The sequence below is a fragment of the Sapajus apella genome, unplaced genomic scaffold (genome assembly GCF_009761245.1).
Source record: "Sapajus apella isolate SASKATOON/1434 unplaced genomic scaffold, GSC_monkey_1.0 scaffold56, whole genome shotgun sequence".
Lineage (NCBI taxonomy): Eukaryota > Metazoa > Chordata > Mammalia > Primates > Cebidae > Sapajus > Sapajus apella.
The window spans coordinates 8,563,266-8,585,387 of record NW_022436996.1 but is presented as its reverse complement, the minus strand read 5'-3'; the positions used below and the strand labels follow the sequence as shown (position 1 = coordinate 8,585,387).

General features: G+C 60.2%; 1 protein-coding gene across 1 annotated transcript in view; it reads left to right on the top strand.

Moving 5' to 3' along the window:
* Positions 1 to 22,122, top strand: part of LOC116527888 (SCO-spondin) — a 58,420-nt gene that overhangs the window by 6,143 nt on the left and 30,155 nt on the right. The window contains exons 8-49 of the mRNA XM_032245090.1: positions 177 to 329; positions 609 to 780; positions 858 to 1,098; positions 1,399 to 1,543; positions 2,977 to 3,094; positions 3,628 to 3,803; positions 3,887 to 4,114; positions 4,294 to 4,459; positions 4,685 to 4,919; positions 5,646 to 5,835; positions 5,950 to 6,044; positions 6,303 to 6,559; positions 6,896 to 7,030; positions 7,642 to 7,838; positions 7,941 to 8,068; positions 8,152 to 8,261; positions 8,608 to 8,757; positions 8,854 to 8,947; positions 9,043 to 9,212; positions 9,436 to 9,669; positions 9,873 to 10,094; positions 10,580 to 10,816; positions 11,356 to 11,484; positions 11,574 to 11,665; positions 11,747 to 11,978; positions 12,087 to 12,239; positions 12,335 to 12,475; positions 12,570 to 12,752; positions 12,850 to 13,000; positions 13,546 to 13,699; positions 13,802 to 13,856; positions 14,927 to 15,031; positions 15,343 to 15,561; positions 15,663 to 15,790; positions 16,498 to 16,642; positions 16,723 to 16,873; positions 17,378 to 17,450; positions 18,211 to 18,265; positions 19,452 to 19,622; positions 19,905 to 20,048; positions 21,578 to 21,748; positions 21,833 to 21,997. Of these exons, the coding sequence (XP_032100981.1) occupies positions 177 to 329; positions 609 to 780; positions 858 to 1,098; positions 1,399 to 1,543; positions 2,977 to 3,094; positions 3,628 to 3,803; positions 3,887 to 4,114; positions 4,294 to 4,459; positions 4,685 to 4,919; positions 5,646 to 5,835; positions 5,950 to 6,044; positions 6,303 to 6,559; positions 6,896 to 7,030; positions 7,642 to 7,838; positions 7,941 to 8,068; positions 8,152 to 8,261; positions 8,608 to 8,757; positions 8,854 to 8,947; positions 9,043 to 9,212; positions 9,436 to 9,669; positions 9,873 to 10,094; positions 10,580 to 10,816; positions 11,356 to 11,484; positions 11,574 to 11,665; positions 11,747 to 11,978; positions 12,087 to 12,239; positions 12,335 to 12,475; positions 12,570 to 12,752; positions 12,850 to 13,000; positions 13,546 to 13,699; positions 13,802 to 13,856; positions 14,927 to 15,031; positions 15,343 to 15,561; positions 15,663 to 15,790; positions 16,498 to 16,642; positions 16,723 to 16,873; positions 17,378 to 17,450; positions 18,211 to 18,265; positions 19,452 to 19,622; positions 19,905 to 20,048; positions 21,578 to 21,748; positions 21,833 to 21,997 (6,670 nt within the window). The remainder of the gene's footprint in view (positions 1 to 176; positions 330 to 608; positions 781 to 857; positions 1,099 to 1,398; positions 1,544 to 2,976; positions 3,095 to 3,627; positions 3,804 to 3,886; positions 4,115 to 4,293; positions 4,460 to 4,684; positions 4,920 to 5,645; positions 5,836 to 5,949; positions 6,045 to 6,302; positions 6,560 to 6,895; positions 7,031 to 7,641; positions 7,839 to 7,940; positions 8,069 to 8,151; positions 8,262 to 8,607; positions 8,758 to 8,853; positions 8,948 to 9,042; positions 9,213 to 9,435; positions 9,670 to 9,872; positions 10,095 to 10,579; positions 10,817 to 11,355; positions 11,485 to 11,573; positions 11,666 to 11,746; positions 11,979 to 12,086; positions 12,240 to 12,334; positions 12,476 to 12,569; positions 12,753 to 12,849; positions 13,001 to 13,545; positions 13,700 to 13,801; positions 13,857 to 14,926; positions 15,032 to 15,342; positions 15,562 to 15,662; positions 15,791 to 16,497; positions 16,643 to 16,722; positions 16,874 to 17,377; positions 17,451 to 18,210; positions 18,266 to 19,451; positions 19,623 to 19,904; positions 20,049 to 21,577; positions 21,749 to 21,832; positions 21,998 to 22,122) is intronic.

Genomic DNA, 22,122 nt, shown 5'->3' with positions numbered 1-22,122 from the left:
GGCTACACACCAACACACAGAGATCTGCATGTGCACACACACACACACAGGCTGCACACCAACAGGCTAGGCTGGAGGTGGGGCCTTGATGCTGTGTGAGAGCAGCAGGCATTTTTCTGGGGTCCTGATTAACATCCCTCATCACTGCCGCCTGGCCTAATGTCCTTTGTCCCCAGCCTGGGTGTCTGGATGCAGTGGAGGTGGCCAAGGGCTGTGACGGCCCCTTGAGGCTCACAGAGGCAGACGTGGAGCCTGGCCATTTGCGGGCTGAAGCCCAGGATGTGTGCCATCAGCTGCTGGAAGGTCCATTCGGGCAGTGCCATGCCCAGGTATGGATGGGGTGGGGGTGGTATCTGGCATCCAAGGGAGGGTGCTAAAGAGGTGGTAGCCAGCTGGTCTGGCCCTGCCTGTGGGTTACTTTGGGCCATCTGTCAAACCTCCACCTCCCCATCCTCAGCTTTATCTCTGGGAAATGGCCAGCTCATATGTGTGATCTCTGAGGTCCCTTCTGGGGCCCATCCGTTTGGTTACAAGTCATGGAGTGATGGAAGCAGGAGGCAGGGGGTGTTTGCTGAGGCTGTTTGCTGAGGAGCCGTCTTTTCCTGCAGGTTTCCCCTGCTGCGTACCACGAGGCCTGCCTCTTTGCCTACTGCGCAGGGGCCCTGATGGGCGGTGGGCAAGAGGGGCGGCGGCAGGCTGTGTGTACCACCTTTGCCAGCTACACCCAGGCCTGTGCCAGGCGGCACATCCACATTCGCTGGAGGAAGCCTGGCTTCTGTGGTACTGCTCGGGCCTCCCTACCCTGCGGGATTGGCTGGGATCTGGTGGGGAACCACAGCTCACTCCTGTGCCCACAGAGCGCCTGTGCCCCGGGGGCCAGATCTACTCCGACTGCGTCTCCCTCTGCCCACCCAGCTGTGAGACAGTGGGTCAGGGAGAGGAGGAGTCCTGCGGGGAAGAGTGTGTGAGCGGCTGTGAGTGCCCTCGAGGCCTCTTCTGGAACGGCACCCTCTGTGTGCCTGCCGCCCAGTGCCCCTGCTACTACCGCCGCCAGCGCTACGCACCCCATGACATGGTGCACCAGCTGTGTAACCCCTGGTGGGTCCTTGGGCCGTGCTGGGGGTTGGTGGCTGCGTGGTGCCCTCGAATCCTTCCTTTTATGCCCTCTCCTCAACCTGCTTCCCCCAAGTCTCCAGCCCACTCTGGGCCTTCCTCTTGGAGACCTGGGACTGATGCTGGCATGGCTAATGGCCTTGCCAGCTGACCTCTACCTCTTTCAATGGGAGAGGCTCTCACAGGAGGGGAGGAACAAAGGTTTTGGGGGGTCATATCCAGCTCAGACTCCCCCTCAGGGTGGAGCTGATGCCAGAGCTCACTGTCTCACCCACGTGTCCACAGCGTGTGCAGGGATGGCCACTGGCACTGCGCCCAGGCCCTGTGCCCCGCCGAGTGTGCCTTGGGCGGGGATGGGCACTACCGCACCTTCGACGGGCGGAGCTTCTCCTTCCGGGGCGGTCAAGGTTGCCGCTACAGCCTGGTGCAGGTGGGCAGAGGGCAGAGGCATCACTCTGCCAGAGTATGGGCCCTCGTAGAGGGGGCAGTGGGGCTGAATGTAAGGAAACCCCTAAATAAATAAGCGAAACCCAGGGTCTTCTCAGGAAAGGCCAAGGGACAACCAACGCTGGGGGTGGCTGCCACAGGCCTGGAGGCCTCCTGCTGGGTTCTCCCCTTCCCCCAGCTTCCCTGTGAAAGTCCCTCTGTCATCACCACCAGCCTACGGCCACTAACCAAAACCCATCCTCAGTGCTGTCTCACTGATGGGATGGGCTGGGCTTGTCACAGGCTACTTCATGTAACACAACCCCAGGGGAAATAAGAGGCCCTGCTCCCCACCCTAAACCTCCCTCAACAAAGTGAGGCCACTTCTCAAGTTCAGATGCAGGCCACAATTTTTCCAATCATCTGGGGTCCTCTGAGGAATCGCTCCATCAAGCTATTGGACCACTTCCTCTCATAAGTAGTGATGGGTGAGGAGGTCCTGGGAACACAATCCTCAGAGAGGCTATACCTGTCCATGAGGAGCGAAGAAGACAGCCATCTCCCCCAATGCACATGGCCAACGATGCATGTGTGTACACATACATGCTGCACATCAACATGCAGAGATCTGCATGCATACACACAGGCTGCACACCAACACACAGAGATCTGCATGTGCACACACACACACACACAGGCTGCACACCAACACACAGAGATCTGCATGTGCACACACACACACAGGCTGCACACCAACACACAGAGATCTGCATGTGCACACACACACACAGGCTGCAGACCAACACACAGAGATCTGCATGTGCACACACACACACACACACACACAGGCTGCACACCAACACACAGAGATCTGAATGTGCACACACACACACACACAGGCTGCACACCAACACACAGAGATCTGAATGTGCACACACACACACAGGCTGCACACCAACACAGAGACTTCTATGCACACATACACATATACATGTACCCATGTTCACACTTACACAGAGACACAGACATACACACCTGACACACGCTCATGTGCATGTACACATGCACACACATACGGGAGAACATACATACCCATGGGGAGGAAAGAGAAGAGTCATCTCACCCCAACATGCGGACATGCACTTACATACACACACTGGTGCACACACAAACATGCGCACACATACCTCCACATGACACTCATGCACATCCATGGCCCTACACACACACACACACACACATATCCATGCATGCCAACCCTTGGTGAGGGTGAAGCCCCTGACCTGGCAGAGCGTCTGGCTGGCCGGAAGGTGGGCAGCTGCCTCCAGGTGCATGCTAAAGGTGTCCTGTAGGGAAGGTCTCCAGTATTCTCCCCGAGACCCTCCCCGGAGAGGGTCGGCCCGCCCAGCCCCACTGAATTCCCCCTGCCCGCCCCAGGACTATGTGAAGGGACAGCTACTGATCCTGCTGGAGCACGGGGCCTGTGAGGCTGGGAGCTGCCTCCACGCCATCTCGGTCTCCCTGGAGGACACCCACATCCAGCTCAGGGACTCAGGTAGCCTCTGCTCTGCACTCCTGGGGAAGTCCCAGGCCTCTTCTCCCCCTCCACACTGCCCTGTGACTTTGGAGTCCAAACATTCTCCCCCAGACTCCTGCACCTGAGCACACTACCTCAACTTCCCCGGCCCTCCTGGGGAAGCAGACACAGTCTCTGAAGCAGACACAGGACCTGAGGAGCTGTTCCAGGGCATCGTCTGCTCTGTCTTGGGGTCAAATACGAGCCACACAGCTATGAGAGCTTAAAAGGCCTCAAGGCATGACCAGACCAGGCAGGCCACCCTCAGCAGGGTCCCTCCAACCCTCCCCATGCAGCTCCCCAGCACACTTACCATGAGGGTGAGGGACTGGCACATCTGTGTGCCAAGAGTAGTCCTTGAGCTGCAGGGGTAGGGGGCTCAGGTGGAACTCCAGTTGTCCCCAGCAGCCCGCCCTGACATGGCACCTCCTACTTCCCACCAAGCTCCTTCCCTTCCTGCCGCCCTGTCCTTCCACCTGCCCCACCCCCATCACAAGGCTCCCCTGTTCCAGGAGCTGTGCTGGTCAATGGGCAGGACGTGGGCTTGCCCTGGATTGGCACTGAGGGCCTCAGTGTGCGCCGAGCTTCCTCCTCCTTCCTGCTACTGCGCTGGCCTGGGGCCCAGGTGCTCTGGGGACTGTCTGACCCTGCAGCCTACATCACCCTGGACCCCCGCCATGCCCACCAGGTGTGCCAGTGAGGTGGGTGGGTGGCTGCGCAAGGCTGCAGTGGGACTGCATTCAGCTGTCTTACATGCACGCCTGTGGCCAGGTGCAGGGTCTGTGTGGCACCTTCACCCAGAACCAGCAGGATGACTTCCTGACACCAGCCGGGGATGTGGAAACTAGCGTTGCCGACTTTGCTAGCAAGTTCCAGGTGGCCAGCAAGGGAAGATGCCCCTCTGGGGACCGTGCCCTGCTCTCCCCATGCACCACCCACTCCCAGCGCCATGCCTTCGCAGAAGCAGCCTGTGCCGTCCTGCATAGCCCTGTCTTCCAGGTAGCTGAGCTGGGCTCCTCCCATATCCATAAGATGGGCCAGCACCTGCCCTGCCCTCCACCTGGGCTCTTGGGAGGAACAAGGGAGGCCAGACAAGCCCAGAGAGTGGGGTATTGGGGACCACAGGGATGTAGACTCCGTGGAAGAGAATTTGACCCATTTCCCCATCTCCTCCCAAGGAATGCCACGGGCTAGTGGACAGGGAGCCATTCCATCTGCGCTGCCTGGCAGCTGTGTGTGGCTGTGACCCTGGCAGGGACTGTCTGTGCCCAGTGCTGTCTGCCTATGCACGTCGTTGTGCCCAGGAAGGTGCCTCAACTCCCTGGAGGAACCAGACCCTCTGCCGTGAGTTCGCTCAGCCCAGCCAGCCCTACCCCAGGCCCCTCCCCTCCTCCTTCGTCCATCCCCTTTCCAGGAATTGCTGGGGGCCTGGGCTGCACCTCTAACCTTGACAGATGACTGGGCTTTTCTTCCTGTAGAGGCACAGGGGGTGTGGGGTATGGGGTTCACAGGGAGTGGAGAGAGCCGACGGTGGCTATGCCCCTGACCTGTGCATGTCCCTGTACCCAGCTGTCCTGTGTCCTGGTGGTCAGGAGTACCGAGAGTGTGCCCAAGTATGCGGCCAACACTGCGGGGAGCCAGAGGATTGTGGGGAGCTGGGCAGCTGTGTGGCCGGTTGTAACTGTCCTTCGGGGCTGCTGTGGGACCCTGAGGGCCAGTGTGTGCCCCCCAGCTTGTGCCCCTGCCAGCTTGGAGCCCGTCGCTATGCCCCTGGCAGTGCCACCATGAAGGACTGCAACCGCTGGTAAGGGCAGCGACCTTTGGGGCAAGAGGGAGAATGTGAGGTGAAGAGGTAGCTTGGGAGACAATGGGTGGACTGTGCAGCATTGCTAGTCGCACGCTTTGGGTGACAGAGTGCTGACCACTTCCCCTAGGTCATTGGGCACTTCGGGGTCCATAAAGCACTTTCATGTGCATCATTTTCTTTACTTTTACTTTCCTACCATAACCTAGTAAAGTAAGAAGTGGAAAAATTGTACCCATTTCACAGATGAGGAAACTGAGGCTCAGATAAACTAAACAGCATGCAGAGTCACACAGCTTGTTCATGAGAAGTGAAGGCAGGTTATGGACCTGGGTAGGCAGGGCCAGGATCCAGGGCTTGGTAAAGGTGGGGGCTGAGGGTGCAGGTTTCAGTGCAATCCCTCTCCTATTGAGCTGGGAGTAGAGTGGTTCAATATCTCTGTCCTGCTCCAGAGCCTGGAGGATGGCCCTACTGGAGCTGGGACAGAAAGGGTGACAATGTCTATCCCAAGAATGTCAGGGTGCTGGAAACAGCCCAGCTCCCTGTGCTGGTGACTGGGTGTTGGGAGCTGAGATGCTCCGGTCTCCAGCATCAGGGCTGGGTTTTCACTCAACATCATGGGATCTGGACACCTGGGAACCCAGTGTCTGGGTTCCAGAGACTCTCACGATGTCAGACCAGGTCCCTGTGGCTTGGACTTGGCTCTTACTCCTCAACCTCCTGCAGCATCTGCCAGGAAAGGGGCCTCTGGAATTGCACAGGTCGCCGCTGCCCCCCACAGCAGGCATTCTGCCCCGGGGAGCTTGTCTATGCCCCTGGTGCCTGCCTCCTCACCTGTGACAGCCCCAGCGCCAATCACTCCTGCCCTGCAGGCAGTGCTGATGGCTGTGTCTGTCCATCAGGCATGGTGCTGCTGGTGAGTCCAAGAAGGAGCTGTGTGGGGAAGCAGGATGGCCTTCCTTAAGCCAGGGTGCTGCCCTGCTCCCCTCGCACCCCTACACGGTGCCCTTTGTCCCTGCCCTCTGCCCAGGATGAGCGCTGTGTGCCTCCTGACCTCTGTCCCTGCCGTCACAGTGGGCAGTGGTACCTGCCCAACGCCACCATCCAGGAAGACTGCAACGTTTGGTATGCCCAACTGCAGTGACCTCTGACCCTTTGACCTTGTGGCCCGCAGCTCCCCACACATCATCCATCCCTCCAGCAGAAGGGGTCGGGGCGGTGGGGGCTGGGGTATCCAGACTGGCCTCGGCCAGGGGAACCCTGCAGGACCCCTCCACACTGGGGGCTGCTGAAATTGCCTGGATCCAGGACCAGCTGCTCCCCCTGGATCCAGCTCCCAGGGCCCTGTCCTCAGTGACTCTGTTTCCCCCACCTTGCTCACAGTGTGTGCCAGGGCCGGCAGTGGCACTGCACAGGTCAGCGTTGCAGTGGGCGGTGCCAGGCGTCAGGCGCCCCACACTATGTGACGTTTGACGGACTGGCCTTCACCTTTCCCGGAGCCTGCGAGTATCTGCTGGTGCGAGAGGCCAGTGGCCTATTCACAGTCTCTGCCCAGAACCTACCCTGTGGGGCCAGCGGTCTCACCTGCACCAAAGCATTGGCCGTGCGTCTGGAGGGCACTGCTGTGCACATGCTCAGAGGTGGCTGCAGCACTGAAGGGGGACATTGCCAGGGAGGGGCACAGCTGTGTGGCTTCCCAGCTGCGCAGGGTGGGCAGGGACGGGGTTCCCTGTGTTTGCCCGCTCCTTACCGGGCTTGGCTGCCCTCCATGCTATGGGGTTGGTGCCTCTCCTTTTGGCTGGGACTCATAATATAGGAAGCCTTCCAGAAATTAGGCTTGCAGGGAAGTCTAATGACGTGCCAGGGTCACATATATAGAGAAGTAAAAGGGCTGGAGTGGGGAGCTAGAGAGCCTCATGAGGACCTGGGGGGCCCTTTCCTCCAGGCTGGGCCTGAATGCCTCTCTTGCTCCACAGGCCGGGCAGTGACAGTGAATGGGGTGAGCGTGACGCCCCCTAAGGTCTACACGGGCCCTGGGCTGAGTCTGCGTCATGCTGGCCTCTTCCTGCTGCTCTCGACCCGCCTGGGCCTCACGCTGCTCTGGGACGGAGGTAAACCAGGATCACCCCACTGCACTTAGCCTGGACAACAGAGCAAGAGAAAATTTTTTAAAAAATTAAGTTTTCATAATTATCTTTTTCATCATTATGAAAGCAATCCTTCCACACCAAGAAAACATTGAGAAAATACCAAGTTTTAGAAAGGTGAAATGAAAATAAATCTCCTAACTTCCCATCACCCAGACACAAGCCGTTGGCGTTTTAGAAATGTCACTGCTATCATGGAACAGAGGGAAACCCAGATACCCCCCCATATGGACCTGGCTCCGAGCCGCTGGGCCACCCTCCCAGCCTGTGGCCACTGAGGCCAGTGCTACTAGGTCTCACAGTCCTTCCTGGAGGCTGGTTTCCATCGGAATCTGACCTGATGGAGAATTTCCCTTCCCCGAGCCCTTGGTCTAGTCTTAGTTAGGAAAATAGGCTCCTACTTCCCACCTTGAGCCCCCCAAATATATCTTCATTTATCACCACCAGTCATTTCCCCCGAAAAGAGGTACCCACACCCCCTGGTGGAGGTGGTACCCCGTGGTGGTAAAACAGACCCTGGGTCTTCTGGCCCAGATGAGGGCCGGTGGGGTCACTTTTAACCATGCTGCTATCAGGGACTCGGGTCCTGGTGCAGCTGTCCCCTCAGTTCCGTGGTCGCGTGGCTGGGCTGTGTGGCGACTATGATGGAGATGCCAGTAATGATCTGCGAAGCCGCCAGGGCGTCCTGGAGCCCACGGCTGAACTGGCTGCCCACTCCTGGCGCCTCAGCCCCCTCTGCCCTGAGCCAGGAGATCTGCCACACCCCTGCACGGTGAGTGCGGGCAGGAAAGCAGGAAGGGAGCTTCCTAGAGGCTGAGGGCTGGGGAGGGTGCCCGCTGGTCCCCTGTGCTGGAGATGCCACCTGTGCCTGCAGGTGAACACACACCGGGCTGGCTGGGCCAGGGCTCGCTGCGGGGTGCTGCTGCAGCCGCTCTTCAAATCTTGCCATGCGGAGGTACCCCCACAGCAGCACTATGAGTGGTGCCTGTACGATGCCTGCGGGTAAGGAGGGGCCAACCTGGAGAGGAGTGGAGGGGGGGGTGCCAGGGTGTGGAGGTGCTGGGACTGAATGCTTCCTCCCACAGCTGCGACTCAGGGGGTGACTGTGAGTGCCTCTGCTCGGCCATTGCCACCTATGCAGACGAGTGCGCCCGGCATGGGCACCACGTGCACTGGCGTAGCCAGGAGCTCTGCCGTGAGTGTGCCCCACCCTCAGTCCCCGATGGTCAATCCTGCTGCAGGCTCAGCTTCTTGAAAGAGCTTCTCCTGTCCCATGAGGGGGCTGTTCATTCATTCAAGGGCGAGTTGAGCACTGAGTGCTCACTCTGTGCCAGACACTTTTCTAGATGAGGCCTATATGCAAGAACGGCAGCTGAGTAGAGCTGACGTGGTACACATTGGCCCAGGAGGGTCTTGGGCAAGGTCTACACCAGACACCCTGTGCCCTCCATGGGGTCACCTTGGCCGGCCAGCCAGCCTGGTGTAGCTGCATCATGTTGCCCTTGTGCCTCGGTGATCCAAGCTCTCTTCTCTCCACCCAGCCCTGCAGTGTGAAGGGGGACAGGTGTATGAGGCCTGTGGCCCCACGTGTCCCCCCACCTGCCATGAGCAGCATCCTGAGCCCGGGTGGCACTGCCAGGCGGTGGCCTGCGTGGAGGGCTGTTTCTGCCCTGAGGGGACTCTGTTGCATGGTGCGTAGAGTGAGAAAGGTCGGAGGGGAGGGGCGCTGAGACTGGGAAGGGGCCACTGTGCCCTTTTGCTCTGATCCCTGTACTCTGTGACCTCAGGAGAAGCCTGCTTGAAGCCAGCTTCCTGCCCCTGTGAGTGGGGTAGCAACTCCTTCCCACCGGGGTCTGTGCTGCAGAAGGACTGTGGGAACTGGTGAGTGGGGGGGTTCACCTGGAGTGGGGGGACCTATAGAAGGAGCCCTGGGCCAAACCCAGCCTGTGGGTAATCCCAGGACACTGTGTGCTCAGCACGTGCCAGGAAGGTCAGTGGCATTGTGGGGGTGATGGTGCCCACTGTGAGGAGCTGGTGCCTGGCTGTGCAGAGGGAGAGGTCATGTGCCAAGTAAGTGGGCACTGTGTGCCCCATGAGTGGCTTTGTGACAACCAGGACGACTGTGGTGATGGCTCTGACGAGGAGGGTGAGTGCCCATGTGTGGAAGCAACAGGGTTGGTCAGTACTTGCACATGTTACAGAGTTTCCTGGGTCCCGGGGTGGCTTCCTTAGCTGCTGCTCCCATTGCCAGGGGCTATCTGTGGCTTGGAAGGATGGGGGAAGGGAGGGTGTTCTGGTCCCTCTGGGGTTGAGGGCTTCTCTGGTCCCCTCCAGCATCATCCTGAGCTTGCCTGCTTGCCCTGTGCTAGGTTGTGTCGCCCCAGGCTGTGGGGAGGGGAAGATGGCTTGCAGCTCTGGCCAATGCCTGCCCCTGGCCCTGCTCTGTGACGGTCAGGATGACTGTGGAGATGGCACGGATGAGCAGGGCTGCCCATGCCAACAGGGCTTGCTGGCCTGTGCCAATGGACGCTGCCTGCCCCCGGCCCTGCTCTGTGATGGACATCCTGACTGTCCGGATGCCGCCGACGAGGAGTCCTGTCTGGGTGAGTTGTCCCTGCCCTGGACGCCAGCCTGCCCAGCACCCCCTCCCGCAAGGCCCATCTCCTCATGAGCCCCAACTTCACCTGCCCTCTCCTCTGCCCGGTTCCTGCTATGAAGTTGGCCCCCAGGGTGTGGGAGTTTGGGCACCCCAAACAGTAAGAGTACAGGGCAGTGCCTGAGGGCCAGGTCTTTTTTCCGGCTGCAGGGCAGGTGACCTGTGTCCCCGGGGAGGTGTCCTGTGTTGATGGCACCTGCCTGGGAGCCATCCAGCTGTGTGACGGAACCTGGGACTGCCCAGATGGAGCCGATGAGGGGCCGGGACACTGCCCCCTCCCTTCTCTGCCCACGCCTCCTGCCGGCACGGTGCCCAGCCCCTCCCCTGGCTCCCTGGACACTATGCCAAGTCCCCTGGCCAGCGCCAGCCCTGGTGAGTATCCTGGAGGGAAGGGGTGGGAAAGCTGGTGGCCGGAAGCCTGGGGGAGAGGCCCGTCGAAGCCGCGGAGAGAGGATTTTGTGGCGCTGCTCTGGGATGGAAAGGAGCAGGGCACAGCGGGAGACTCCCGAAGACACTGGAACGAATGAAGTGGAGGGCGTTTGAAAGAGTCCACGCTGTTTCCTGGCGTTCAAGGCCTCTCTGCCAGCTGCAGGGAGTCGCGTGGAGATTCTCGGCCCAGGGGAGAGCTTTGGGAAAACCAACAGTGCAGCAACATGCAGGAGGGATTGTTCTTGGGAAGGGGCTGCAGGTGGGCTAGGGCCGGGGCCCAGGAAAGGGCCGAGGGACTTGGAGCAGGGAGGGGAGCGGTGGTGGGGGCGGAAGGGCGAGGCGGGCCTGGGCGCGGTTGGGGGCGGGAGGGCGCTCACCCGCCGAGGGTCCAGCGCGGACGCACCCCGCAGCGCCGCCGCACCCCGCAGCGCCGCCCTGCGGCCCCTTCGAGTTTCCGTGCGGCAGTGGCGAGTGCACCCCGCGGGGCTGGCGCTGCGACCAGGAGGAGGACTGCGCTGACGGTAGCGACGAGCACGACTGCGGAGAGCCCTGCGCGCCGCACCTCGCGCCCTGCGCCCGCCGCCCGCACTGCGTGTCCCCGGAGCAGCTGTGCGACGGCGTGCGGCAGTGTCCCGACGGCTCGGACGAGGGCCCCGACGCCTGCGGTGAGGCTCCCGCGCCCCCGCCCGTGCGCCCCCCACCCCCAGCTGGCCAAGCAGGGACCCCACCTCTCCCCAGCACCTGGGCGCGGGCACGGCAGCTACAGCCATTTAGACTTGGGGGCATCGGAGGCTGGGCCACGTTTGTGTTCCTTTGATCTTTTGAGTGAAATTTTATCTGAAAACTTTTTGCTCTCCTACCTAAGCCCAGGAGAGAGAAGAAAGGGGCTGTTGCCTTTCTCACACCTGGGCAAGAAGGGATAAAAGGGTGGGCAGAGGCTCTGCCGGGGTGGGGAGTGGGTCTATTTGGAGGGGTCCCCGCCCTCAGCGTTTTCCCACCAAACCTGAGCAGACCCTTTGTGTCCCTGCAAGCCAGCCCTGGGGTCCTGCCTACCTCCCTAGAGGGAGCTGTCCAGAGGCCCCGGCTCCTCCCAGGCTGGCCTGCCCCGCCGCCTTCCACTGGCCTTCCTGCTCCCTGCAGGGAGGGGGCGGGAGGGGGCAGGAGGGGACAGGAGCAAGCAGGACACTTCTCGCGGTGCCCGCAGGCTCCACCCAACTGCCTCCGTGCCCTGGCCTCTTTCCCTGTGGTGTGGCTCCGGAGTTGTGCCTGACCCCCAAGCAGCTCTGCGATGGGATCCCAGACTGTCCCCAGGGCGAGGATGAGCTGGACTGTGGTGAGGACGCTGTTCCTTGAGGGAGGCCTGGCCCCAGGCCCCAGCTTGCACCACCTGCTCACTGTGTCTTTTCTCCTCTTCTTTCCCAGGGGGCCTGCCAGCCCCAGGAGGCCCCAACAGGACAGGGCTTCCTTGCCCAGAATACGCCTGCCCCAATGGCACCTGCATAGGCTTCCAGCTGGTGAGGGTGGGACTGGGTGGTGGAGGCGGCAGCACCATAGTGCCCCCCAGCACGCGGGCCCTGACCCCACTCCCTCTCCAGGTGTGTGATGGGCAGCCTGACTGTGGAGGGCCAGGGCAAGTGGGCCCCTCCCCAGAAGAGCAGGGTTGTGGGGCCTGGGGCCCCTGGAGCCCATGGGGGCCCTGCAGCCGCACATGTGGGCCGGGGGTGCAGGCCCGGAGCCGCCGCTGCGCCCCACCCGGCCTCCTGGTGCTGCGACACTGCCAGGGGCCAGAGCAGCAGTCTCAGGCCTGCTTTATGGCAGCCTGCCCAGGTGAGGGGCTGGGGCAGTGGGGCCTGGATAGAGGAAGGGTGGAGGTCACTAGGCCTTCAGCCCTCCCCCATGGTCCCCACCAGCCCCCCCCATTCCTCTGCCTCACAGTGGATGGTGAATGGAGCGCCTGGTCCCCCTGGTCTCTGTGCTCTGAGCCGTGCAGGGGCACCATGACGCGGCAGCGGCAGTGCCACCCACCCCAGAATGGAGGCCTCACCTGCGCCGCACTACCTGGAGGCCCGCACAGCGCCCGCCAGACCAGTGAGTGGAAGAGAGGACCGCCCTGCTGGCGGGAGGCCATCCCCTTCACAGAGCTCCTTCCCTGACCTCTGACTTCCACTTCCGGCTTCTCTCAGAGCCTTGCCCTCAGGATGGCTGCCTCAATGCCACCTGCTCTGGGGAGCTGGTGTTCCGGCCCTGTGCCCCCTGCCCGCTGACCTGTGATGACATCTCTGGTCAGGTCATGTGCCCACCTGACCGGCCCTGTGGCAGCCCAGGTAAGGGGGCTCTGGGTCCAGGCTCAGGCTCCAGGTGGAGGGTCTATGGCAACTGAGCGCTCTGCATGGAAGCCTCACCCTGGACCCCCTCTAGGCTGCTGGTGCCCAGAAGGGCAGGTGCTGGGCAGCGAGGGGTGGTGTGTGTGGCCCCGGCAGTGCCCCTGCCAGGTGGATGGCACCCGCTACTGGCCTGGGCAGCGCATCAAGGCTGACTGCCAGCTCTGCATCTGCCAAGATGGGCGGCCCCGGCGCTGCCGACTCAACCCAGACTGCGCTGGTGAGGCCCTTCCCTCGGGGTCCCTAGTCCCCTCCCTGGACCGCCCAGCTGCGCATCCGCCACCTCCTCCAGGCCTTGACTCTTGGCCCTCCCTCAGTGCACTGCGGTTGGTCCTCCTGGTCGCCCTGGGCTGAGTGCCTGGGCCCCTGTGGAAGCCAGAGCATCCAGTGGTCCTTCCGGAGCCCTAACAACCCCCGCCCCTCTGGCCGAGGTCGCCAGTGCCGTGGCATCCACCGCAAGGCACGCAGGTGCTCTGTTCCCCACCCACAGGGGGACCTGCAGGAGCCTTGATCCACACCCCAACTCCCACTTAGGAAGCTTCCTTCGTGCCCCTTCCACACGCACCACACACACCCCCAGTTCAGAACCCCGGCCTTGTTCCTCTACCCGTCTAAACCCCAGGTGTCCCAGCACCTCTTTGGGGAGCCCTGACCTTCTCCTTTAGTTTTATGCCCTCTGGGTCCTGAAGGTGGGTAGACAGAGCCCATAGCTGCAGCTTGACAAACTCAGCTTGAATTCCTGGGCTGAGCTTGCAGGGGGCTGTTGCCGTATCTGCCTCCTCAGCCTCCTCTGGGACCTGCTGCCTGGCTGCAGTGCTGGCCCAAATAACTTCCCTGGCCTTCTTCTGGGCCAGTTGCAGTGCCTCAGGTGCAGGGGCAGAGTGGGCTTATAGGGTGGCCAAATGTCACAGAAAGTCCCAAGTCCCGGGAATGCCATCAATCCAGGCAAACCACGAGGGTTGCTGACCCTGACCAAGCCCCTCACCAGGCCAGGGACATCCCTCCCTTCTCAGGTGCCAGACGGAGCCCTGTGAGGGATGTGAGCACCGGGGCCAGGTCCACCGTGTCGGGGAACGCTGGCGTGGGGGCCCCTGCAGGGTGTGCCAGTGTCTGTACAACCTCACCACACGCTGCTCACCCTACTGCCCGCTGGGCAGCTGTCCCCAGGTGAGGGCAGTGGGGTGAGTGGTGGGCAGAGCTGGAGGGCATGTGGAGGCCGGGAGAGTGGGTTGGGGATAGGCAGGCGCCCTGACCTCTGCGCCTCCACAGGGCTGGGTCTTGGTGGAGGGGACAGGAGAATCATGCTGCCACTGTGCCCTAGCTGGTGAGTGTGCCTGGGGAATGTCAGAGAAGCCCCGGGGAGGAAGATCAAATGGTGGGGTCTCAGAGGGAACCCGGGGCACTGAGCGTGGGTGGCTGGATACCCCAGCCTCAGGGTGGCAGGAAGCCTGAGTTCTGCATGCCCAGGGAAGGGGGGCCATCAGGTGGGAAGGTTTCTCTCTGCCCTCCCTCTCCACCTGTCTCCCTGTGCTCTGGGAGCTTTCTGCCTCCCCCATGGTGCCACCTTTGAGGGTGCCCTCTTTCCTCTGGTTCTGCTCAGCCAGGTCTGGTTGCTTTTCTTTTCCCCTTAGAGCAGCCAAGACAACGTTAAGTTGGACTTTTCAAAAGTGTCTTTGCCTGGAAACAAGTTATAAATGAAACAGGAAAATACAAAGGCTTGAATGCATTTATGGGTCCAGCTTTCTTTTTTTTTTTTGAGACATGGTCTTGCTCTGATGCCCAGGTGTGATCTCAATTCACTGCAACTTCTGCCCCCTGGCTTCAAGCGATTCTTGTGCCTCAGTGTCTCGAGTAGCTGGGGCTAAATGTGTGCCACCATGCCCAGCTAATTTTCATATTTTTAGTAGAGAGAGTTTCGCCATGTTGACCAGGCTGCAGCTTTTGTATCCTAAAAGTGCATCCACAGGTTGCTGAGGTGAAACAGAGCCAGCATACTCGGTTGCACAGGTTGTTCACTGTGTAAGTTAGCTGGTGATTGGGGCCTGGACTTCAGCCTCCAGAGCTGCTTCCATGCTGAGGCAGCCCCTTTCTGATGCCCCTGAAGGTGACTCTTTTGTGACAACATCCCTGGATGAGGAACTGCAGCTGCTGGGTCCTGGGCCTAAAGTCATTCCACCCTGGCAGTTTTACTCTATGTTCTCTAAATATTCAGTGGAAGTGAAAGCCCCCAATTCACACCAAGGGAAGGAGGAGGGACCTTTCTCAGCTAGGAGGTTGCTCCTGGGAAGTCAGCACTAGGAAAGTGCTCTAGGAGGCAGGGAGAGGCCTGAGTGCTGGCCAGGATCTGTGAGCCTGTCAGTCTCTCCCTCCTGACCCTGAAGTCTCTTCCCACAGTAGAGAACCGGACAGTCCAGCCCATGGCCACTCCCACCGCAGCTCCGGTCCCCAGTCCCCAGATCAGATTCCCTTTGGCCACTTACATTCTGCCTCCGCTGGGAGGTAAGAGCCACGTGCCGTGCAGTGCAGTGCTGAGAGGGGCCATACTGCCCAGGGGTTGTCCAACCTGGGAGGGGAACAAGACCCTGGGGACATCCTACTTGCCTTTCACACAGTGGATGGCCCTCCTAAGGATCTGGGAGTCATCCTGTCTTAAGTTGCCTCTCTCGATTCTTCCCTCCCTGGGCCAAGCTCACCTGTGTGGGCCTTTCACGTCCCCCAGGTCCCCATGTGACTTCCTAACCGTGTCCCTGCAGGCTCCTGCTGCCCTCTGTCTTCCCCTGCTCCAGCCTCTCTCTCTCTTCTGCACCCAGACCCCTGCTATTCTCCCCTGGGGTTGGCCAGACTGGCCGATGGGAGTCCTCATGCATCGTCCCAGCAGCTGGAACACCCAACCTGGGCTGCCCTCCTGGGGGCTCCCACCCGGGGGCCTGGCCCTCAGGGATGGCACGGTGGAGAGGATGCTTATGCCAAGTGGCACACCCGGCCCCATTTCCTGCAGCTGGACCTGCTTCAGCCCCGGAACCTCACTGGTCAGTGAGGGGGGCAGTGCTCGAGGGGAAGGCAGTGGTGACTGGGGGTGGGTGTAGCTTCTTGAGCTCTGACCTCTGCTCTTGCCATGGCCCCTTGCCAGGCATCATAGTGCCAGAGACTGGCTCCTCCGACCCTTATGCCACCAGCTTCTCACTCCAGTTCAGCAGCAGTGGTCTACACTGGCATGACTATCATGACATCCTGCCTGGCATCTTGCCCCTGCCCAAGGTACCACCCACCCAAGGCCCATAGTACCAGTGGCTCACCATGCTTCTTTGTGGGTTCCATAGTCTCTGTCCCCAAGGGCCTTCCAGTCTCCCCAGGGGCATTTCCTGCATTCGATGCTGGTTGAGCACCTGGGGAGTAGCCGGGACTGTGCTCTGCAGAGCCGAGGCTTGGGTGCCAGCGTCACATGGATGCTGGAAACCGTCCAAGTGGCTCAGACTTGGGGCAGGTATGTGAGGTCCACAAGGGAGAGAGGGTGAGGATACACCAAGTTCACAGAGGGCCTCCAGGCGTCCAGACCCAGGCAGGTCTTTGTGGAGAGCAGCCTGGGCATAGCCCTGCCCTCAAGGGGTTTGCATCCTTCCCGGAGACAAACCTCGTGAAGCAGCAAGAATCAGTCCATGCTGTGTGTTAAGTCTTAACTATTTCAGGAGCACCTGCTCTGGGCCAGGTGCTGGGCCAGGTCCTGGGGACATAGCAGTGAACAGGACCTGGCCCTTGCCCTCGGGGCACCTCCAGCCCTGCGGGAGGAGCTCGATCCAGGACCAGCCCCCTCCAGCCTTGAGAGACCCAAATGTCGACTGCCAGGGTTGGGGGCATGGCTCTGGGAGGGGCCGTGAAAGCTGGGGGAAAAGTGGGGTCACTCAGAAAGTCACAGGGTCAGCCTGAGCAAGAGGTGGAGCTCCGTCAGCAGCATCCTCTGCCGGCAGCTTCTCCCCAGAAACTGGGACGACCTGGACCCCACTGTATGGACCTTTGGCCGGATGGTGGAGGCGAGGTTTGTCAGGGTGCAGCCCCATGATGACCACCACAGCGATGTCCCCCTGCGGGTGGAGCTGCTGGGCTGCGAGCCAGGTACAGGTGGCTCAGGGGTGGGTAGGGCAGGAGAAAGAGGGCTCACGGCTGGAGCCCTCAGCCATACGTCCCCCATGCAGGGTCTCCACTGGCACCTCCGTGCCCAGAGGCTGGGCTCCGCTGTGCCAGTGGTGAGTGTGCCCTGAGAGGGAGCCCATGCAATGGAGTTCTGGACTGTGAGGATGGCTCAGACGAGGAGGGCTGTGTGCTGCCATCTGAGGGCATTAGCAGGTATGCTGTGCCCAGCTGTGCCACTCACACCCTTGGCCTAGGCTTCCAGGGGACAGCTATGTGGGAGGGGCCTAGCACTGCCTTCACCCCCAGGTGCCCAGACCATGCGTGCCGAGGAGCTGCAGCCGGGCGCCTTCAAGGCCCTGTCCCGCCTGGATTCTATGATTCCCTGCCTTTCTCATAGTTGATTCAGGGATTCTCCAAGTGTGGGCCCTGGACCAGCAGCCTTGGCAGCACCTGGAGCTTGTTAGAAGCGCAGGTTCTCAGGCCACCCAGGTCTGCAGGGGTGGGGCGCGGCAATGCGTGTCTTACAAGCCCCCCAGGAGATTCTAACCCACGGTCAAGTTGGAAGCCACTGTTAGGAACATCACCTTGGTCCAGCCTCGGCGGGCAAAGTCCTTCCTGAATGTCCAGCCCAACAAAACCCCCAAGCCCGGCCAGAGAACACCAACGCCCCTGCCTGGATGGGGACACTGGAGCCCTTTGGGCTATTTTTCTCCCCAGAGTCCATTCCACAGCCAAGACCCTGGCCCTCTCCTCCGCCCAGCTGGGGCAGCTGCTGCACTGGCCTAGGGAGGTGAGTGCAGAGCTTTGGGCTGGGAGGGTGGAGTGAGGGGACAGGGACCCCGCCTCACGGCCTCACCAGCCCTGCTCCTGCGCTGGCTGTGGCATCTCCCCTCTCAGCAGCATTTCTGCCTGCGTGTTCTCTGGTGCTGCTCTCAGCCAGGCCCTCAGGAGCCTTCCTCGTGCCATGCAGAGGGCTGGGGGCTGGGGCTACACAGGCACAGACATGCGAGCAGAGCAAGGGCCTAGAGGGATTTGGGGACAAGAGAGGCCTGCACCCCTGGTAGGGAGCTTATGCCCATGGGACAGGTACCAGAGCATCTGGTGCTCTGGGCCGTAAAGAGCACTGTGCCCAGGTCCCCTTGGGCTTCCTGGACAAGACTCGAGGGATGGAGAGGGGTGTCTGTAGTGTGGAGAAGATGGGGCGGAGCACCTTCCCACCTGGAACCGCCTGGTCAGAAACCCAGAGTGTGAGGGTTGGGTAGGAGGTTGGAGGGACACGTGCATTGAGTGTGGGGTAGGGGAGTTTAGGGGCAAGAGCCGAAGTAGATCGCCCTGGTGGGCTGGTGAGAAAAAAGTCCCTGAGCTCCTGGAGGCCAGTGGGCTGGTGCCTGGAGGCGCAGTGGCATTCTCAGCTCTGCACTGGGCTGTGGGGAGGAAGATGGACAGGAGGCAGTACTGGGACTGTGAGCGCCCAGGCTGCATCCTCAGTGGACGGGAGCTGCCCTTGGGGCGTGGGGCTGTGTGGGGTGCTGAGCTGTCTCCCTCCGCAGGGCCTGGCAGAGACTGAGCACTGGCCTCCCGGGCAGGAGTCCACAGCCCCAACAGGTGTGTACAGACTCCAGGCCCCCTCCCCAAACACTTGTCCCACCTGTTCTTCCAGAGCCGGGCAGTTACATCTCAGGGGTTCAAATCCCCTGACCCCTGACTTCCCCACAACCGCAGGTTTGGCTCAGGGAGGAGACACTGGTCACCATGGACATGGCCAGGTCCTGCCCCTGCCTACCCCCTGGGATTCCAAGATATAAGGGCTGTAGGTCTGCGGGGCTGGTGGCTCCAGGCCAGCTCCCAGCTCTGACCTGTGCCCTGTCATGCGGCTGCTTCCCCAGAGGCCTGTCAGGACAGGTCTCCCCCATGGGAGTCGGGGGCTGCCTGGTCCAGCCCGCACTCCCTCTGCTCACCATCCATGCAGCCAGGCCCTCCTTTCTGAAGTGTTTGCTGGCAGCAAATGTCTCTTAAGTGGGCAAGGAGGTTGGATGCCATCACCAAGTTAGCATGCTGCTATGTAAGACAAGGCAGGGGCTCTGCCTGGTCATTAACCAGCCTCCCTTAAACTACCTGGAGCTAGCCGATCATTCACCTGCCTGTTAGCCAGGCCAGCAGAGAGCTGCCTCCTGGAGGGCCTGCCCTGTGGGGATAGTGGGTGGTAAGAGGGCTTTGGTGTGGGTGGGGTTCCTGCCCTCATTTCTAGCTCCTAAGGGAAGGACCTGGGTGAGGCTTGGGGCAGCAGGGGCTGGAGAGAAAGGAGGGTGAGGATGCCACGGTTGCTCTTTCATTCCAGCTGGCCCTCCCCTGGGCCTCACTATGCCACCTGCTTTTCCCCATCTGTGACTCTGGGAGAACTTATAGACAACTTCCGTGGCCCCTCCCTGTGAGTGCTGATGAAAGTTATTCAGAAGCCTGGCCGGACTGTTTCTGTGTCTTGTAAAAAAGCAGACAAAGCAATTGATGCCACCCCTCAGGTCCATAACATGTGGACCCATGGGAGGCATTCTAATTTCATTCTAAGTCTGGTTCTACCAAAAAAAGAAAAAGAAAAAAAAAAAAAAGACTGTCTTTGACTGAGTCTCTTGCCAGAAAATGAAACTCTAAACCATTTTCACTATAGCTGCCAGGAAGCCCAAAATCAGCTTTTTGTCATTGTCGTTATTTGTTTGTTTGTTTGCTTACAACAGAAGCAATAAACTCATCCTGAGGCTGGGAAAGCCTCACCTCCCTCTGCCTCCACCCACAGAGACAAGGCCTGTGAGTCCTGGCCCAGGCTCCAGAGTACCTGACCATGGGGAATCTGTGCAGACAGTGACCACCACCCCCATGTCCCAGATGGAGGCCAGGACCCTGCCACCAGGAATGGCAGCTGTGACAATTCTGCCCCCACACCCAGTGACTCCAGTGACCCCTGCTGGTAAGACGCCAAGCCCTTCTACCTGTGTGCAAAGGCTCTGTGAGCCTACCTTCCCTGTGAGGGGGACAGAGGCCCTTTGTTCAAGGTCACACAGCTCAAGGTCATTTTGGGGAGGAACCAAGCTTCCTAGCCCAGTTTACCTTTTTTCTATTATCCCAGGATAGGTAGAATGGGGCACAGAAGATGTCAAGAGGAGCGAGGTTGGGGGCTTCGGGGAGGTGACAAAGGAGAAAGGACAGGGCAGGCTGAGTGACCGGTCAGCTGGTGGTGTTGTGCCCACAGGTCAGAGCGTCGCCCCAGGGCCCTTCCCACCTGTGCAGTGTGGCCCCCGCCAGATGCCCTGCGAGGTGCTGGGCTGCGTGGAACAGGTGCAGGTGTGTGATGGCAGGGAGGATTGCCTCGACGGCTCCGATGAGAGGCACTGTGGTGAGCTCCCAGAGGGCCTGCTGTCCTATAGGCAGGGGGTGGCAAGAGGATCTTCAGGGTAGGAAAGTCTCTGCCCTCATTTCTAGTTCATATTGAAAAGGATCTGGGAGAGGCTTGGGCAGCAGGGTTTGGAGAGAATGAGTAAAAACAGGAGTGTTTGTCTTTGGGGTTGGTCAATAGGGGGAATAGGATAGGCCTTGGGTCTCACTCAGCCTGTGTTATGAAACCTGTTTGGTCTTTGAAGAGACTCATCTACTCACTCACCCATTCAGCAGTCTACCCACCCCTCTATCCATCTATCCATTTGTCTACCCACCCTTCCACCCATTAACCCACCCATTCATCCATCTACCTACCCCTCTATTCATGTATTCATCAGCCACCCATCATCTGTCTACCCATCCATCCATCCACCTATCCAGCCAGCCACCATGCATCTGTCTGCCCATCCATCTATCCATCTGTTCACCCATCCATCCATCAATCCATTCATCCATCCATCAGCCACCCATCTGTCTACCCACTCATCCATCCTTCGATCCACCCACCCTCAGCCAGCCACCATGCATCGATCTACCCATCCATCCATCAGTCCATTCATCCATCCTTCCACCCATCCATTCATCATCCACGAATTCATCCATCTAAATCCATCTACCTACCCCTCTATCCATGTATTCATCAGCCACCCATCCAGCCAGCCAGCCACCCATCCAGCCAGCCACCCATTTGTCCATCTACCCATCCATCCATCCATCCATCAATTCACCCAGCCATCCATCAATCCATCTATCCATCTGTCTGTCAGCCACCCATCCATCCACCCATCCATCCATTCATCCATCTCCCCACCCCTCTATCCATTCATCTATCAGCCACCCACCTGTCCATCCATCCATCTGACACCCACCCATGCATCTATCAGCCACCCATCCATTCACCCATCAATTCATCTACCCCCCACTATTTCTCCATTCATCAGCTACCCATGCATCCATCTACTCACTCATCTACCCATCCATCCATCCCTCCACCCATCCGTCTGTTCACTCACCTACCCATACACCCATCCATTAATCCATCCACCTACCCATCTATCCATCTACCTATCCATCTACCCACCCATGTATCCATCCATTCATTTATCCATCCATCCATCCAACCATCCCTGCAAAGTAGATCACTATGACCAAAGCTTAGTCTTCCAAACATGGCAAAAGAAATCAAGTGTTAATCAGTCACAACAAGGGCCCCCCCCAGGGTGTACGCATTCAGAAAGAAGGTACCCGAGCATCTAGAATCTCTGTGTGAGGGCCTGTGTACACCTTAGTCTCCATGACCTCACCAACACATAGTGGAAGGAAGCCTGCTCTGGGCACGGCATGCAGGAGGCATCAGGAGGCAGTGAAGGCAAGGGCCTCCAGTCAGAAAGTTCATTTCAGCTCTTGGCCTGAGTTGAAGGGGCTGAGTGCATTGTCCAGCCAGGAATCTACTTATGCGGCTCCCTTCTCTCCCTGCCTTGCGGGCAGCAATCACTGTGCCCTTCACGGTGCCCACCACGGCCCTGCCTGGGCTTCCAGCCTCAAGGGCCCTCTGTTCCCCGAGCCAGCTGAGCTGTGGCAGTGGGGAGTGTCTGTCTGCTGAGCGGCGCTGTGACCTGCGGCCCGACTGCCAGGACGGCTCAGACGAGGATAACTGTGGTATGTGCCAGCCGGGGCAGGAGCAGCCCTGAGGGCCCTCTCCTGCGTGAGCCCCTCTGAGCCCCAGCCCCCATGCCCCCGCAGTGGACTGTGTGCTGGCCCCCTGGTCTGGCTGGAGCAGCTGCAGTCGCACCTGTGGCCTGGGCCTCACCTTCCAGCACCAGCAGCTGCTGCGGCCTCCTCTGCCAGGAGGCAGCTGCCCTCGAGACCGGTTCCGAAGCCAGTCCTGCTTCGTGCAGGCCTGCCCAGGTAACCCTGCACCCCAGCCTCCCTCAGGAAAGCCCCTGCTCCCAGAGGCAAATGGGGAAGCCCCCGCCCAGTCTCCTCAGGAAGCTTAGGTGGGAAACCTGGGGTGGGTTTCTATCCGAGACCCT